The sequence below is a fragment of the Lepisosteus oculatus genome, chromosome 3 (assembly GCF_040954835.1).
Source record: "Lepisosteus oculatus isolate fLepOcu1 chromosome 3, fLepOcu1.hap2, whole genome shotgun sequence".
Lineage (NCBI taxonomy): Eukaryota > Metazoa > Chordata > Actinopteri > Semionotiformes > Lepisosteidae > Lepisosteus > Lepisosteus oculatus.
In genome coordinates this window covers 38,069,506-38,089,176 of record NC_090698.1, presented here as the reverse complement: position 1 = coordinate 38,089,176, position 19,671 = coordinate 38,069,506, and the positions used below count along the sequence as shown (strand labels likewise).

At 36.1% G+C, this 19,671-nt stretch overlaps 1 protein-coding gene across 7 annotated transcripts in view; it reads left to right on the top strand.

Annotated features, from left to right (window-relative positions):
- Positions 1-19,671, top strand: part of wdfy3 (WD repeat and FYVE domain containing 3) — a 166,052-nt gene that overhangs the window by 106,123 nt on the left and 40,258 nt on the right. For 6 of the 7 annotated variants that reach the window (XM_015364893.2, XM_015364898.2, XM_015364903.2 and 3 more), the window contains 11 exons: positions 6,530-6,682; positions 7,037-7,110; positions 9,348-9,509; positions 9,795-9,889; positions 10,289-10,409; positions 10,843-11,060; positions 12,762-12,958; positions 14,711-14,845; positions 15,573-15,752; positions 16,151-16,384; positions 18,797-18,896. In XM_015364893.2, the coding sequence (XP_015220379.1) occupies positions 6,530-6,682; positions 7,037-7,110; positions 9,348-9,509; positions 9,795-9,889; positions 10,289-10,409; positions 10,843-11,060; positions 12,762-12,958; positions 14,711-14,845; positions 15,573-15,752; positions 16,151-16,384; positions 18,797-18,896 (1,669 nt within the window). The remainder of the gene's footprint in view (positions 1-6,529; positions 6,683-7,036; positions 7,111-9,347; positions 9,510-9,794; positions 9,890-10,288; positions 10,410-10,842; positions 11,061-12,761; positions 12,959-14,710; positions 14,846-15,572; positions 15,753-16,150; positions 16,385-18,796; positions 18,897-19,671) is intronic. The other variant, XM_015364884.2, reaches the window with a different exon arrangement.

Sequence of the window (19,671 nt, the reverse complement as noted above, 5' to 3'; positions counted from 1 at the left end):
AACGAAAACTATTGGATTTTTGAAACTTTTTTAACTAATAAAAAAATGAAAAGTGGGGCGTGCAAAATTATTCGGCCCCCTTGCGTTAATACTTTGTAGAGCCACCTTTTGCTGCGATTACAGCTGCAAGTCGCTTGGGGTATGTCTCTATCAGTTTTGCACATCGAGAGACTGAAATTCTTGCCCATTCTTCCTTGCAAAACAGCTCGAGCTCAGTGAGGTTGGATGGAGAGCGTTTGTGAACAGCAGTTTTCAGCTCTTTCCACAGATTCTCGATTGGATTCAGGTCTGGACTTTGACTTGGCCATTCAAACACCTGGATACGTTTATTTGTGAACCATTCCTTTGTAGATTTTGCTGTATGTTTGGGATCATTGTCTTGTTGGAAGATAAATCTCCGTCCCAGTTTCAGGTCTTTTGCAGACTCCAACAGGTTTTCATCCAGAATGGTCCTGTATTTGGCTGCATCCATCTTCCCCTCAATTTTAACCATCTTCCCTGTCCCTGCTGAAGAAAAGCAGGCCCAAACCATGATGCTGCCACCACCATGTTTGACAGTGGGGATGGTGTGTTGAGGGTGATGAGCTGTGTTGCTTTTACGCCAAACATATCGTTTTGCATTGTGGCCAAAAAGTTCGATTTTGGTTTCATCTGACCAGAGCACCTTCTTCCACATGTTTGGGGTGTCTCCCAGGTGGCTTGTGGCAAACTTTAGACGAGACTTTTTATGGATATCTTTGAGAAATGGTTTTCTTCTTGCCACTCTTCCATAAAGGCCAGATTTGTGCAGTGTAAGACTGATTGTTGTCCTATGGACAGACTCTCCCACCTCAGCTGTAGTTCTCTGCAGTTCATCCAGAGTGATCATGGGCCTTTTGGCTGCATCTCTGATCAGTCTTCTCCTTGTCTGAGCTGAAAGTTTAGAGGGACGGCCAGGTCTTGGTAGATTTGCAGTGGTCTGATACTCCTTCCATTTCAAGATGATCGCTTGCACAGTGGTCCTTGGGATGTTTGAAGCTTGGGAAATCTTTTTGTATCCAAATCCGGCTTTAAACTTCTCCACAACAGTATTACGGACCTGCCTGGTGTGTTCCTTGGTCTTCATGATGCTCTCTGCGCTTTCAACAGAACCTTGAGACTATCACAGAGCAGGTGCATTTATACAGAGACTTGATTACACACAGGTGGATTCTATTTATCACCATCAGTCATTTAGGACAACATTGGGTCATTCAGAGATCCTCGCTGAATTTCTGGAGTGAGTTTGCTGCACTGAAAGTAAAGGGGCCGAATAATTTTGCACGCCCCACTTTTCATTTTTTTATTAGTTAAAAAAGTTTCAAAAATCCAATAGATTTCGTTCCACTTCACAATTGTGTCCCACTTGTTGGTGATTCTTCACATAAAATAAAAAATTTATATCTTTATGTTTGAAGCCTGAAATGTGGCAAAAGGTTGAAAAGTTCAAGGGGGCCGAATACTTTCGCAAGGCACTGTACAAGTGGAAAGATTACAGATTTTAATCGTCTTTTTTCTGAACCAGGGAAAATCTGATCATGTTTCTCTATAACAATAATAAAAAACTTTATTTTACATATCACCTTTAAAAGTGGCATCTCAAAGCAATACAGTAGATGTAAACCACAGATTACAACGTAAATACCCAGACGAACGCAAACGCGTTTTTAATAAAATGCTTTTATTCATTCAAAGCTGTTCCTTTTTCTGATCACTCGCTCTCTGGATACACGTCTAACCTGTCCTGTTCTTTGTTTTCCTAATTTGCTAATTATGCCTTCTGCGATCCACTCCTGCCCTCACACCTAAAGAAGACTATTTTAAATTTCTTTGCGCGGTGTATTGTGCAATTAACCCTTGTATGTGCTGTCCAGATTTTCCCCGGTTCAGAAAAAAAGATCTAAAGTATACTAGTTTGTCACTAGTATACTTTTAATACAGTCTTTGCTGTGCTCTAGAGGATCCTTGTGATATTTCGAGCTCTGGCTGAATGATAAGTGTCGCAGTTTAAATAATTGTCATAGTTAGAAATTATGAAACGCTCTGTTAAAAGCAAGGGAGTTTTTATGTCCGTTGCAGTTTTTTTGCAACATGAATATAATTATATCTTTATTAATTTCTTTAGATACGCGATTCCATATTATATTCCCTTTTAATCAAATTCTAAAAGTATGCTTGTTGACTCCAGTATCACGTTAGTTAAAAACTTCGATGCTTAAAATGTTTAGGGAGAAATGGAATACTGGTGTGTATGTTTTCTTTAAAGTACCGAGACCAGACATATACTGTATGTTGAAGTTCCAAAATTAATTTTGTTTATGGCCTTCACAGGCGTTACAGTATGCTCCTATTCTTTTTATGCTCAGGTACTAAGATTTCCCTTCAGTGGTAAAATTCCATATAAATATTCAATACTTAAACAGGCACAGGTAATACATTATATATACATACACAAACTGTATACAGTACAGTTTGCATACGGTAATATGTCTATGTTTCTAAATCAATCTCTTTTATGAGCATGTGAAAGGCATGGTGAATCGATTCTCAAAAATTACTGTACTTTGCATGATTGGAAACAAATGCGTGATTGCGAAATGCTGTGGTGTTACTTTTACAAAGACAGTCAATTAAAAAACTAATGTGGACCAGGGCAATACTTTGAGTTTACAGCTTGTCCAAGGTCATTCATTATTAATACTATTAGTAATATCTTCGTTAAAGACTTTGATGGCGACAGCTCAAACATGACAGGTTGAGCTTTATTAGCTCTACCTTGCGGAAATTCCGGATGCTATTATTTTGCTTGCGGAATTATAGGAGAATTTAAGGTAACTAGCAGTATTTACCGGTAATTTGCGATAGACTGCGTAAAGCGCACCTCAAAATAATGCGGTATCGCCCACGCATTTTGAATGGCTGCATCTGTAGTAAAAGTTGCATCAGACAGAAAGCCATTAATATCTGATATTCTTTTTGGATCAGTTAATTGATTGAATGATTAAATTGTACCTCAAAAGATTCTGCTTAACTGTGTGTTTCATCTTTAAATTATGACCTTTGTTCTTTAGATCATGTTTACGTTTGAAAGAAGCTTTTGTGCTCTCAGTCTTCATGGTAGTGGTAACAAAGTGCTTTGTGGGGGTCCTAGTCATGCAGAAAATGTAAGAGGTTATTTGTGTTTTGTCTTGTCTGACCTAGTCAGTTCCATACCAGGCTCCATACCAGGCTCTGGTGCTTGCTTGGCAGGATTAGTAAAGTAGCTATGAATAAAACAGTCACATTTTGAAATCATATCTATTCAAACTTACCGACATATTGTGAACATTGTAATGCCCTGTGATTTTTAAAATGTGCTCTTTGAGAGCAGTGTTGAACTACAAGCTTTTAATATAAGTTTAAAGAATACCAATGAGACAGCATCTTCAACACTAGTTTCTAGAGATAGTGACACATTTCCTGCACTTCAGTTTACAGGTTTTACACTTTGGGGTAGTAATAGAACTGACAACTTTTCCTCTGGGATAATTCATTTCCTTTCCCTCATTACAATAACTGCATTAATGCACAATGAAACTTAATTAAAAATGAAGCAATTAAAAATGTAAACATTTAATATTTAAATATAAAAGCATACACTTGCAGTTTGTATTTAGACCTCATCACTACAAATGTAACATCTATTATTCACATTTGTTCTCTTTTCTGTGTATTTTAAGTCAAATGAGTTTAGTTCAAAAGAAAATAATACTGGTAGTTGTTATAGTATAGGGCCATCTGGTGGTTAAAGATAGATGCACATTGACAACATTTAATACACGTTATGCAATTTAGGAAAATTATAAACTTTTCTCACTTGTAGTGGAATATTCTTTATTGTAATAGTGTTGTAATTTGGAAAATTTGATCTGATGTAAGGAAATGTGCATATTGTTTTAAAGAGCACTGGAGCAAATTGTAGATGGCAGCTCTAGAACAGAACTAAAATATGTTGTTGGAGCAGAGTAAGGGTCATCTCTACTCAGATAGGTAGATGCTTCTACATTCAGGAACAGCTAGCTTATGGCCTGAAGAACATGCAGGGTCACTTGTCTTATTTTATCTGAGAACTCCGCTTGATTGAATGAATCTTTTGCCTAACTACTCAAAAAATTACTTGTTGACTAGATTCAGCCAGTCAAGATGTGAAGATTACTTACATGGTCGTGGTTCTCCAAGAAAAGAGCTCAATACTGTTAATTAAGCACCTTTCACATACAGTATACTACTAGAACAGCCACAATAAAAACTATACTTTGCTATCTGGTTGTATCTGTTTTACAGTTAGGGTACCTTAATTCTTGCAATGCAAATGATATCAAGTGTGACCAAACTGTATGTCAAAGTTAAACGTATTCATTCTGTAACACACTTGCATCAGGAGAGCCTAAAATTCTTGTACTGTTTGATTAATGTAGCAGTTATTCATGTGCAGCATTTTATGAACATGAGAAAACTTTGATTGAAAAGACCTTTTAACTTAACATGCTGTTTCCTTCTAAGATAACAATTGTGTCTCAGCGTCAGGTTCAGCGATTGTGAATTGAAAGATAAAAAGATTGAACAGTGTACTTCCAAATGTAGCTTAATGATTTATAATGAGAATTTATCTTTCCCATGGTTAAAAGTGTTTCATACCGTCAGAGTGTAACAGACCATCATGTCTTGCTCTCTCAACTTAATTTGAAATAGTTACTAGGGTCACATTCATTTAGGTTCACATTCCTTTTAAATTTTTGTAAAGCTTAGTCTGATCTGGTTGTACTCGACGTTTAGAAAGATTGGAAAGACCAAAGGTAAATTTTGGTACAACACAAAAATCAAACCTATATCATTTCAATTTGCAGTTTTCTAATATATAAGGTCATTGTATAATAACTGTAGGATCCAAAACACTTCTGTAATGCCACATACTGCCAATCTTAAAATAACAGTTCTCTCAGCAGAGCCTCATGAGCCAGAAATGATGCCTTCTGCTACCACGAGTAGGAGATGTGCCTCTCCTGATGTATTCTGACGCATCATGGCCATTACAGCATCTGTACACACTTAAACATTTGTGGGGAAACAGCATAAGCTTTGTACTGTGAACAATACAGGGCCAACACTGTCTTGCACAATGCAGTAGCTAGGCAGCAATATTTTGCATTATACTCTAGATTTTAAACATCCATATTCAAGACTGTGTAATAGATTTTACCTAAGCTGTATGTGTTTAGTTGGCCTGATATTAAAAGCATTTTCAGTTTTGAATATAGAGCCCAGTATGTTTAATAATGTGAGTAAATAAAACAGATGAAAAAAATAACTGCAGGTAATTTAGACAATGCGTTATGGTACAGTTGTTATTGGGAACTCCATATTATACCAAAAAATGATCTCATAACACAGCATAATGCAAATAGCATTAACAACAATTTAGTCATTTTTCACAACATAAAACAGTATGTAGGTTAGGATACAATGCACTGACTTTCTTTTTAGTTAACAGTTTTATTTACAGCATATACACAAACAACACGTGGAGTTTAGAAGTATATTTTCACCATGCAATAACATTTAAGCCCTTCCATTCTGGTTGAAAACTTGCAAAACTGATATATTTAATAAATGCTCAGCATCCAGAGTTGGTACGTGAGGAGTTTTTTTTTGTGACAAGAGCATGTGATATTTAATACGTATTGTGGAAAGATACTCTACAATTTATAGTTCTAGAAGCAAATTAGTTTTTAAGGGCATGTTTGGACAGGCTCTCAGATCTAATTTTTATATTATATATTTATATGAAACATGCAACTTTCCTACAAGAAATAAAAGTGTTGGTCTGTAATCACAAACTCCTATTTTAAACTATGTATTGAAGAAACAAAAACAGGTGTGATGATGTATGCTGTAGAGGCACTTTTTTTTTCCTTAGCATGTTAATGTGGCCTGCTGTATTACAGAAGACAGTTTTTTTTTGTATTGGTAAAAGTCTGATACTTGAGTTATTTTCGCATGGATGTTTTAGTGTACCCACTAGTACTGCAATGGGCATGAAATGTCTGAATAAATCAGTATACCGGTATATGTCTTGTTTATGGCTCAGGAGGCTGCACTGAGAAGACTCATTTTTTTTTAATGGGCAGTGCAACAGTATGGGGATGTTTTGGAACAAATGCTTATAAAATGACCTAATACATTTGGAACTGCTATTTGGTATGACTTATACATGATTGTTGTTTTGCAGTGAATTTCTCTTTAGGTTCCTTCATTCCATCCTCATAAATCATGTTCATATTCCCTGAGTTTGGTTTTGATCCTCTGATTTGGAAAACTTAAGGCTTTTATGTCTTTTTATAATATGCAGACCGTGATTGTTTTGCAGTATTTTGGTTTTCCCATCCTGGTCAGTTTATTCTCTGTGTGTATGAGAAACATGTTGAGTTAGTTTGGTGTTTAGACTGAAGAATTTATTTTTTTCCTGCTTTAGTTACTGGCAATGCTGCTGAAGAAGAAACGTTCCCTTCTGAACAGCCATATTCTTCACCTCACCTTTTCCCTAGTGGGCACAGTTGACAGTGGTCACGAAACTTCCATCATTCCCAATTCCACAGCTTTTCAGGACCTGCTCTGTGACTTTGAGGTGGGGTTCTCCATATGCGATTCAGGCTTTTTCTACACAGAAGTAAGAGGGACCATACTGCATATACACATATTAGTGAAGAGTGATGGTTTTGCAGCTCATCATATGTTTGTTTATAGGAATATTACGATCAAATAACTAACTAGCCAGTTGTGTCCAATTCAGTGTTTATGGATACAAATCTTAAATTCATGAATGTTTGTTAAAACATACTTTTGAAAAGGATATGCACCTTAAATATATTGATACACATTAAATGCATTTTGTGAAAAGTTATTCTCAATCTCAGTTACTGTATATCGTATCAGTCTCTGATTTCTCATTTGCTTAGTTTTATATCTGTTTATCTCACAGGTCTGGCTTCATGCTCCGTATGAACTGCATCTGTCGTTGTTTGAGCATTTCATTGAACTCTTAACTGAGTCAAGGTGGGTATCTCAATAGGTGTTTTGATTTTTTAAATGCTTATTTTATATTTGTATTTTATGGTTCTAAGTCTGAGCATACTCTGCTATTTGTAATTACGGTGAAGTTGAATATTAATAGAATTTATATTTTGAACATCCTACAGATTAGTTAGTTTAATACAGAGTTAAATTACAATACATATGCTGACATAATTATTGCCTTCATAATGTGACTCCAATTATCTTGCTCTTATTATATTATTATTAATATTATATTATTATAAATAAATATAACCTTGTCAGGGAATTGTACATGAAAGAAAAGCCAGAAAAAAAGATAAATAGAATCTCATACTTTGTAGAATCTTGTCATTGTTTGATAGCATTTTGACCATGGTACACTTGTGTGACTTTGACTTTTGCATAGTCACTAAATAATCATTAGTTGATTGGATCCAGGTTCTATGATTTAACTAGTTAAATATCAAGCCTGGCACAAATCAAAGAGTAAAAACACACTGAACAAAGTTTAAAGAAAGGGACCAGAATGTCCCACTTAGCAAGAGAACACTGCCTTCATACTGTTCATGCTGCTCGCATAGTGTTTTAACGCAGCTAGTAATCTCTGGTTTCTTGTAGTCTCCAAAAAATATCCAATTCTAAAGACTATGGCAACATATAACATGAGTTCCTCAACATCTTAATAATTTCTTTAATTGTTTCCAACAATGTAGCACAGATACCAGTTCAATACATCCCATAAGTATTTAACTGGTTAATTAAATAATATTTCTATTACACAGTGTTTCTGTCACATACTTTATTAAATTCAATTCTCATGTTGTGTGCTAGCAGCAGATTAAATTGCATTCCACACCATATCTTTGTTGTGAAGTTGTTTTATGGGCTTAGAGCGCTTCTATAATATTTTTAAGCAGTCAATTTTTTAAATGAATCCTGAAATAAGTTTCACTGTTTACTTGGCCCATGACATCATTAGGTTCTTGTCCAGTTCAGGCACAGGGTTTGAAATGTCAGCACAGGGAAACTAGTCTGAGTTGGACTGACCAGCACCCCTACAATATTCTAATAGTTTTTGGTGGGAGTGGTGGGCTGGAGAGGTACATTGTAACATTTACTTTAAGGGGTGTGTAAAGCCCCAAACACGGCCCTACTGGATGTTAGCAAGTGTGGCATTGATCTGTCAATGTCCTAATTGACTAGTATCTGGAGAGGTTCATGTGTTGTGGTCTGGGCAAGGGTGTGTAGTTGTAACAGTTATTTTGACAGAATCCTACAGTACAGCACCGGCAACCTGGTGCAAGGTATATATTGCAGATGTACAAATTGTATTTATTACAACGTTAGCCACACACTACCATTATTATAATAATCCATAAACTAATTCAATAATGGGGACTTCCTTCTACCACTATCAATGTGAAACATCCACCTGGGTGAAGCAATGGCACCACTCATGACCCATCAGCTATCAGTGAAGCCTACTGATAGATGGAGATTATTAGAAGGTCTGCTAACACCTCTTCCAGTAGCAACCTTAGCTTTCCCAGAAGGTGTCCTAGGTACTGGCCAGGCTCACACCTGCTTAGTTTCAGTGGGTTGCCAATTGTGAGTTGTGAGTTGCGAGGTGATATAGCTTTTGTGTACTATTATAGATTAAGGCATTGAAAAAATACTTTTTTGAATATAGATTGCCCTCCTACCTTCTGGGAAAAGATATTGCAGTTTACGGGCTAGCTCGACCAGACTCTGTAACAGGTTCTTCCCACAGGCGGTCAGGCTCCTCAACACCACGGAATCTACTCGCACCCACCCCAATTCCAGAAACAGGCTTTAAATCCCTCCAGTGTATTGTGTATATTGTACTATGTATTGCCTTGTAATTTGCACCATCTGGACTTTGCACTATGTGTATCCTATCAACAATATCTATGTCAGTTTCCTGTCTGTATTTGCACATTGGACCAGGACGAACGATATTTCGTTCCTCTGTGTACTTATGAATGCCTAGAATGACAAATAAATGTGAACTTGAACTATTACCCAGTAGTCCCCGTGTTGATCAGCCTGTTGTTGAAATACAACTATGACATGCCTTTTTAATAAAATATCACAAAGACACATACCCGCTTCAAACAAGCTATTTTCATTTTCCTAATAACTTTGTAAATGTGCAGCTATAAGTAATAGGCTTATTTTCAATATTCAGTGTTTGCCATATAATTTTGTTCCCTCAGTGAGGCAGCTAAAAATGCCAAGTTAATGAGAGAGTTCCAGCTCATTCCCAAGTTGCTGCTGACCCTTCGAGATACTTCTCTCTCCCAGCCTACTATAGCTGCGATCAGCAATGTCCTCAGTCTCCTTCTACAGGGCTTCCCAAACAGCTATGATCTTCTCAGGTAAACCATACCATGCTCTAACATAACAAACCCAGTGCTATTCTAATGTTCTTGATTGTAGTTTGTATCTGGCATTATTTTAGCGAGTGCCATGTTTCAGATTTGTTACTGGATAATGTCTGGTTTTGGTGTTATTCATAGATTAAGGCTTTAAAAAATACTTTTTTCAATTGAAGTAATACATTTTCCAGTGATGCAGTGTTGTCGACACTTTGTACAAAATGTGACTGGTCCATGCTTTTTCAAGGGTGACAGTAGCATTGTTGTACATCTGTGCTTATACAGGTTTGGCCAGTTCATTTCCTCCACTCTGCCCACTTTTGCTGTCTGTGAGAAATTTGTGGTCATGGAGGTCAACAATGAAGAGAAAATAGATGGAGGTAGGCATTTAAGAGTTCTGAAAAGTGTACACTTATATACCAACATAAAATGAATATCAAATTTAAGATTTAATATTTCCAAATATTATTAAGATGATTTGTTAAATCCCTTAGGTAATGTATGTCTAGATTTAATAATTGTTAATTACTTTGTGTAGCATTATTCTATCAATTCACACAAAGATCTGTGAACTGACAATTCAGATTAATCACCATCTCAGTATGCCACATTTACCATTTGTGTCACTGATAAAAGCTAATGTCCTCACTGCTGTACCTACCACTGAATATATTCATATTCAATAAAATATACATAATCAATGTAGAACTTACTTTTTAACCATTCCAAAATAATAAAAAGAGTTCTTTGCAAATGTAGTTTTTCTTTTTTGCCATTAGGAAATGAAGATGATTTTGGAGGCCTACTTTCTGCCAGCCTTATCTTGTTAAGAAATAGGCTCCTTGACATTTTACTCAAACTGCTCTTCATTTGCAAAGAGAAGTCTACTGTTAATATACAGTAAGTGAGCTCTTAAATCCAGTAGTGTTATGAAACTTTTGGTCAACGATACAATGACAGGACAAGAAAAGGCTGGTGTAATTGTGTTTACTTGTAGTATTTGTTAATTATAGACGTGAAAATAGCTAAATATGTTGCTTAGAATGCCAGTAGACTGTGGTAAATTGTGAATTAAGATGAATGTGAAGATATAAACTAAAGATTTTATAGACACTTGCTCATATCTTCAAAGTGAAATCTTTAGAAGATTACTATATCGGTTACCATAAGACTTAATTGTTTGGCCAATTGATTGAATTGATTTATTGATAGCCAGGGGTTTTCCTTCCTATAGTGTCTCCAAAACTTTACAAGGCATGGAGTGTCTAAAAATATATTTGTGAGCAGGTCACATCAATCTGGCACAATACCCCTCTCTGTGTTTTCTGTGCAGAGCATGTGAGGAGCTGGTAAAGACACTTGGGTTCGACTGGCTTCTGATGTTCATGGAGGAGCACCTGCACTCCACTACTGTTACTGCTGCCATGAGGATTTTGGTAGTCCTGCTCAGCAACCAGACTATTCTATCACGCTTCAAAGAAGGTCTGTCTGGGGGTGGATGGCTGGACCAGACTGACTCAGTCCTCACCAACAAAATTGGCACAGTGCTAGGTAAGCACAGATCATTTATTGCTTAATGACTTCATATTAATGCTTTTAAGTCTTTTACCTCTTTGAATTCTCTGATATTTGAACAACACAAGCAGACATTTTCCTTTTTAAATACAGTGTGTACTAAATCATTCTTAACTAAAGATGTTGCCACACAGAACACGCTGTAGAACTCATTGCCATGTTAGACTCATTGCCATGATCAATAGGTGGCACTTATGGTGTGTTAGATGGTGAAGTCATTAGCCTTATTTAATTTGTAAATGGAGGAGAAATATTATTCCCAAAGTCCAGTAGCTGAAAATCGCACCCAAGCATGTAACCAAGTAGTGATGAGCATGAGAAATTTTGGTAGCTGAAAATAAGAATTGTTTCTAAATGTCATTAACAACATTAATTTATGGATACAAATATATGTATATAGCTGGTAGTGGTAGATTATTCCACTTATTTTGTAAACATTTGCATTAGTTTAGATATGTTTGTTTAAACTACATTTTGCTGTTGTTATTGTTGTAATGGAAAATAAAATGCTCATAGTTTGTAATGATGCTTACCCAAAATGAGTAATGCCTTGGTACAATGGTAAAGTGCTTGTATACCACCTGGGAGGTTCCAGGTTCGATTCTGGACAGGGCATACGTTTATTTTTAACAAATATAGAAAATTGGAAATAATATGTATACCGTATTGACATTTTTACTCATTCTACATCCCAGGATGTTAAATAGTGAAATAATATAATTAGTTAATTAGTAATAAAAATGAACATTAATGTGTTAGCAAACGTGAATACTGTCAATGGCAGGAGTAAAAAAACAGTTCTACCACTTTCCAGCAACCCTTAAAACAAAAATTGATGTTTGTGATTGTGTATATTTTCTTTAAATTACTTCTTGTAAAGACACTATGTATAATATTTGTTTTATAATTAGAATCTAGAATAACAAAATGGTATTAAAAAGAAAAATAAACTACAGACATTTAAAATTAGTGGTGTTATGAAACAATCACCAATCTTAAAGATTTGATTTGCCTTTTTAAGAAAATGTAATTGTTTGCTAATTTTCCCTTTTTAAGGCTAAAAAAGCAACTTGTGGATTTTGGAGACAGATTTATTTTACTCTTCACACAAATTCACAGTAAAAACTAATAGGTGAGAATTCTACCACAGAGCCAAAAGTCCAAACACACCGTATTAAGCATTCAGTGTGCCACCTGTACTATTTTACAAAATAGTTAATTACTGCATAAGATTATTTGTAAATATAAAAATATTTATAAGATTCTGTAAAGGAAGGTGGCAGCCTTCAATTGACTTCATATTTTGTAGTGTATAAAGTCCAAAGCTAAAACCACAGAAGTGAATATAAATTAAAAGGTAGAAACACGGCAGTACAAAGGGTTTTGATACAGTGCCAACAAAATTTGTCAGCTCCCAATATAATTAAGTGAATTACAATTTCTTACCACTATACATGATAGTATGCTTAATTAAAGTATTTTCTCAAATAATTAAGAGGCTTTATAAGTAGCAGAATATAGCTAATTAAATTGCCTATGTTACTTTGTATAACATCTTTTATTAAGATTTTCATGAAGATCTAATTACAATTTGTCAAAAGTATGCAATAATACAGGCCATCCAAGAGAGTGACAGACCTTTTCTTGGTTGTTGATCTTGTGCCTTTTGCTCCCCAGGTTTCAATGTGGGCAGAAGTGCTGGAGGCCGGTCAACAGTGAGGGAGATTAATCGGGATGCCTGTCACTTCCCTGGGTTCCCTGTGCTCCAGACCTTCCTGCCCAAACACACCAATGTGCCAGACCTCTACTTCTTGCTCATGGCCCTGTTTCTGCAGCAGCCTGTCACTGAGCTACCCGAGAACCTGCAGGTAAATGTTAGTACCATACCTTTCATTCTAACAAAAATGTCACAATACCAATTGTATTATTATTCCAATTGATTATTCTAACTAATTTCAAGTACGTCCACATACTGTATTTAAGGTGCTATGCAAAAGTATTTAGACCCTTGCAGTTTTTCACAGTTGTTTTTTTAAAGCTAGCAGTCATGACAATTGGAAGTAGCAATTGATATGTGTTAAATGCACAGCCTTCTGCATACATTTAAAGGAAAACACACAAAAAAGTAGTAAATACAGTCATGTGAAAAAGAAAGTACACCCTATTTAAATTCAATGGTTTTACATATCAGGGCATAAATAACAATCATCTGGTCCTCAACAACTTCTATAATTAGATAAATCTATCCTCAGATAACAGACAACACATAACAGATTTCACTATGTCATTATTTATTCAGCAAAAAGTGAGCCAAAATGCAAAAATGAAGTACACCCTTACTTCTTCCATAGGAATTAAGAAGGTAATTGGCAGCCAGGTGGTGCTTATCAAATGCACTTAGTTGGTCATCAGGAAGTGTGACCACCTCTATAAAAGCAGAGTTTTTGGCAGTTTGGTGGTCTGGAGCATTCAGATGTGTGTTAAAACCATACCAAGGAGAAAAGACATCAGCAATTAATTTAGGGAAGCAATTGTTGCTGCTCATCAATCTGGGAAGGGTTATAAGGCCATTTCCAAAGAAATTGAAATCCAAAATTCTGCAGTGAGAAGGATTATTTACAAATGGAGAACATTTAAGACAGTTGCCAATCTTCATATTGAACCTATCACTCACGTTGATTCATATATGTACTTAGGAGTACACATAGACGGTAACCTGTGCTGGATTACTCATGTTGAGAGTGTTTGCTCCAAAGTTCAGCAGCTCTTATATTTCTTGCGAAGACTAAGAGTGTTTGGGGTTTGACAGGAAATAATGCTACTCTTTTACTATACTGTAATCGAGATCATTATCAGATATGGTATAACAGTGTGGTTTGGTAATTTAGCAGTTCATTTAAGATCTCAAATTACCAGTCTCATCCAAACAGCTTTGAAGGTCATGGGAGTGAAACAGCACCCCTCCCTGCAGACAATCTTTGAAAAAGCCGTATTCAAACAGGCAGAAAAAATTATATCAGATCCTTCCCACATCATAAATTCTGAATATCAACTTCTTTCTGGCAAACATTTAAGGGTTCCCAAATGTAAGTCAAACAGATACAAATGTTCCTTATAACAATACTTATACTTATAACAATACATACTGTATGTAGTAAAGTTAAAAGGCCAGTGAAAGTTTGAGGTGAGTTTAATTTGTGATGGAAATGGTAATTTCCAGAGAACACTGGGAGCAGAAACACAAAAGGTTCATCCCCTAAAATGTCCCAAATTCCAACAGTGTTCCCAGCAAGTTTTATAGTCAAAAGTTCAGATATGGTCACCCTATATTATTACCATGGTTTTTTTTTCGAGTAGCTATTCCACTTATAGCCCAATGACTGTTCCTGATAATGTTATCCCCCATCTTTCAGGTATTCCTGAGATGTCACATACAACATGAAGTGCCTGTTTAAAACTCAGTCAAGCCAGTTTAGGATTGATGGACATACTCTAATGTTCATTTTCTGCACTTTACAATAATTTATTTTTTTTATAAATAACATTTTTTTATTTCAGAGTTGAACTGTCATATGTAAAAAACATCAGCAGGTAACCAGGTGTGTTAAAATGATTTTCATTTGCAGTTTGATCTGGACTCAATCTGGACCTTTATCTTCGGAGTTCCAGCCTCCAGTGGGGCTGTGGTGGGATCCATTCACAATGTCTGCACAGAGGCTGCCTTTCTTCTGCTTGCAATGCTCAGGAGTATGCTCAATTTAGTAAGTCTGGACATTCACAAATCCTTGTTGAGAAAGTGCCCCAACAAAGGAACATTAACTGCCCAGTACTGTAGTGCAGTAAAATACTTAATTGCATAAGGTTGTTAATAGGTGAATGTTTGTGTTCTTTACTTAATGTTAGTTTTGATTAATCATTCTTTCTTACCAAGTCTGCAAGCACCTGAGGAGTCGCAGGGGTCACTGATTCATTTAGAGCTGAGAGAACCCTATCAGACTATTCCCAATCCTACGCTTTTTGGTGCTGAACCAATTATGTACTGCTGTTTTGGGAATCCTGGTCATAGCCAGCAACTAGCATTGCCTAGGTTCAGACTGATGACATCTTGATCACAGAGCCCAACCTACACTTAAAGCAAGTGCTTTTACCATTTGAGCCACTGAGGAGACCTACATTTGTCTTTCTTGATAATTTGGAGCTATCTTTCTATCATGAAAGAAAAATGTTGATGCCTCCTATTATCTCTTTAGAAGTGGGGTAATGGCGTTGATCAGCAGACAGAACCATAATGATGCTGTATGAGCAAATTTCAGCATAATTCATAAAAAAACTAGCAATTGCATATTGGAATATGTGGCTTTTAACTAAAAGGTTAGAAATACCTTTTAATTGAAATATTTTATTAACTAGATTAATGAATGAGTTGCAAATTTGAGATTTGTGTATTTTGTGGGACTGAGAAATTAAATTAATTTTTTTGTCTTACAGCCATGGCAGTCAGAGGAGGAGGGCTCATGGCTTAGAGAATACCCTGTGACTTTGATGCAGTTCTTTCGGTACCTTTATCATAATGTGCCAGATTTAGCTCCGATGTGGATCAGCCCAGAATTCCTCTGTGCATTGGCAGCGACTGTCTTTCCGTTCAATATCAGACCGTACTCAGAGATGGTATGTTATCCTTTAAGAAGATGATATAATTAGAAGTGCTTTGTTCCTATGTATTCAAATTAATGGTGCTTTAAAACTCACGGAAGAGGAAACATATTGCATGCACTAGTTGCTAAAAAGCAGTTTCTTGTACAGGTTGTTCAGAGTATCTGTTATTTTCTGATAAAATCTTTCATAATTCAGACCCTAAAAAAAACAATCATAGAGTCTGGTTATATACAGTAGCTGCTGTCATATGTTGTTTATAACCAAAATAAGCTTAGCATGAAGTTATGGTAAATGCTTTGATTGTAATTATTTATTTTGTCACGTTTTCAGTGTTTCCAGTGTGTGTTGTGTTTCCAGTTGTGTTAAAGCAGCTGTGTTTGTGCAAATCTACAAAGTTTGTGTTTCTGCAGGTGAGCGACCTGGACGATGAAGTTGGCTCTCCAGCTGAAGAGTTTAAAGCCTTTGCTGTCGACACTGGCATGAACAGGAGCCAGTCTGAATACTGCAATGTTGGCTCCAAAACCTACCTGACCAATCATCCGGCTAAGAAATATGTCTTTGATTTCATGAGGGTGCTGATCATGGAGAACTTGTGCATGACCCCGGCCAGTAAACAGACTCCGATTATTGACCTGCTTCTGGAGGTAAACTGTCAGTTTTGTACTCCTTCAGTTTACGTCTCATTGACATTCTGTTATAGCTCTACGTACATTGAGTTTGGAAAATTATAAGGAGATAATTAAAACAATTTTTGAATGACTATAATTATTTTTCTATTTTTAAATAATGCATGTAACTACCTAATATTGATTATCAGTGTATGGACGTCCTTTCAAATGACAATTAAATATTATACATCCCTGTTAACATTCAGGAATTATATTGCCTTGCAAAAATATTCCCCCTCTTTCAACCCATTTTGTTTAATTACTGCTTATCTATCCTGTTATGGTTATTGGTAGCTGCTATTGAGGTCTCTCAAGAATCTAGGGACAATAGTCAAGCATCTAGCTAGTGTCAACATTTGTAATTCTCAGGAGCTTCAGAAAAAGATAAGAACGAAAGTGTTTACTTTATTCTGAGACAAACCGATCAAAGGAATTTCTGGTTTACCTTGGTTAACTAAACGGTTATAGGATTACTTTTTGGAATTGGTGGATAGGTTTCCAATACACCTTTTAGCATCTGGGTTTATATATAGAGATACTTAACTCTAAGTGGTATTCTGTTTGGTATGTGAAGCTTGTTTTTCTCTATTTTTGTGCCTTAGACTTCATATAGATTTTAATACTTGGTATTCTGTTGTTGGTCAGGGTGTTGGCAGTCGAGATAACGTGTTTGTAAATAGTGTGACGTGTAAGTTATATGTGTATGTCAGTGTTGTTTAGTTTGTGTTGTTTTTTTAACCAAGGCCGTGCCAGAAAATAACTCAGGTGCCTCTAATTATATCACTGTTTAGATATTTTCTTGGCAAAATCTTAATTTGGGTGTTATGATTATTAATTTTACTTAATGATCAACCCTCTTGGTCTGTTTTTGGTAATTCTCTACTTTCATAATCTGTATTTTTAACAATGCACATTGTCACTCAGTAATTAAAACTTGAATGGTCAAATGTAACACTTTTATGTAAATGTCATAAGTCAACAATATCCTTGTCACTCCATGATGCTGGCCTGTATTGCAGAATGGCAAAGCCCATCTGTGCCAGTCACGGCCATTTGATGTCTTGGAAGGATTATGTTGCAAGGATGCTTCTCATCTACAGGAACAGAGAAGTTGAGAGGAAAATGGAAGGAGCAAGTTACAGACAAATTTGAGAGAAACAATGCACTCTGCTAAACACTTAGAACTTGTAATGACACAGCTGATTACTGGGTGTGAGTCACATCAGTAATAAGGCTGAAGAATCCAAGTTCCAGAGCCGGGATGAATGAGAGGCAATTGAAGTGGTAGATGGAGAAATGACAGGCAGCAGCTAGAACAGATGGAGCTCAGGTTGTACAGAGGTGGCAGTGACCCGGCTGGAGCAAGTGCAGCATGCTGATTAAGGGATTCATCAGAGTCAAAGTCAGAGTTTGGTAACAGATAATCAGAAAATAATATCAGGACAAAGGGAAGATCTAAAGACTAAGTCAAGAATGCAGGTGGAAAGTCAGTAATGCAGGAAGGACTCAATGACAGACTGAAGCACTGTAAGCTGGTAAACTGACTTAATGTCAGAGCACCAAATGCAACCTGGATTACATATCCTTGATATAAACCTGGTAGTTAACCAGGGGCCAATGATGAGGGTTGGCTGATGATGAGCTGGCTGGAGTTCAGCTGACAATGGGCATCGCATATCGGAATGTGGTTCATTGCCATGGTAGTAGACGACTGCAAACCCGGGTTTACTGCAGTGAGAGAGAACTGGGACAGGGTAATCACTGAAAGCACAAGGTCAAAGTTACAATGAAGGTGACTTAACAGAAGAAAGTGAATATTTTAAGTAGCCCTGTCAAAGTTATGACTTGAATGAGATCAGGCCCATTGTTTGTTCATCAACAATCTCCAACAAACTTGACCAAGCTTGAGCAAGTTTGCAAAGAAAACACCAAGTGTTGCACCATGTGTGAGGAGTTGGTAGGTACTTACCCAAAAAGATGTGAGGCTATAATTGCTGCCAAAGGTGCTTCTACTAATTATTGACTCGGGTTTGAGGGGTACTTATGCAATCAACGTATTTTAGTTTTTCGTTTTTTTTATGTTTGGGAGCAATTTTTGCTAATATTTCACCCATAGTTTAGATGAAAAAAATTCACTGTAAAAATGTGTAAACTTTATTTGCAGTTCAACCAAATGGGTGTTCATTGGAATGGGGTGAATGCTTTTGCAATTTATTGTATTACATGTTACAGCATATTACTTTTAAAATGTATCTATAAGATGCAGTTTTTTTGGAAACTCTGTCATACAAGTTGCCAAATCTAATTGTCTAATAAAATAAGGACAGTTGTAGAATTGGTGTTTATTGAGCAAGTGGAAGATTCAGCAATATTTCTGTGTTTTTGAAGGCTTCTCCAGAAAGATCAACAAGAACCCAACAGAAGGAGTTTCAGTCTTATATCCTGGACAGTGTTATGGAGCACCTTCTTGCAGCTGATGTCTTGTTAGGTAAGTCTATGGCTGGACAGACACTTATTTATTAACAAATACCTTGTTAAAAAGTATTTAAGTAATCAGCATGAGAAGCTATGACCAGAAATAACCATGATATTGTGTTTTTTAACAATCATAACCATTTTCCAAATTTACTTTAGAAAGGATGGCTTCTTAATGGTGTAGTTTGTTTAATGGAAGCTTTTTGAATAGAAAAAAAAAAACATGGAAAAAAACTGTCGTTTAACAGTCCTGCACTTTCAAGAAAGCCTTTACAATATGTGATGAAATATGTTGGTATGGGTTGAAATAACTGTAGCAGCAAAATGCTATCCATGTTATGACATATTATCAAATTATTTAATAGCATGACAAGTTAACATACCAGAATAACTTTAAATAGAGACAGAAAATATAGTTTCTGTTTCATACAGCCTCTTACACATGTTATTACAATGAGGAATATAAAAAAACAGTGTGGCTTCTGCTAATTTGTGGTTATTCAGTCGCTGTTTTCCAAACGTAGATTTTGAGTAGTGTTTCACCTGAGAGACCTCAGCTAAGTGTTCCCATTGCTCAGACCTGAATTATTTGCTTGTAAATATGTATAAAATTTAGATCAAATTATATTTAACATTCTTCTCTTGTTTAGTATTTTCTTTAGTAGACCCATACCTAATTATACAGGCATTGCAAATCACTGGTATCAGGCCTATGCAAAGACTGAAAGGCTGTTTCTTGTAGAAAAACTGTGTGGTGGATTCAGATCCTCATCATTCATTCAGGGTTT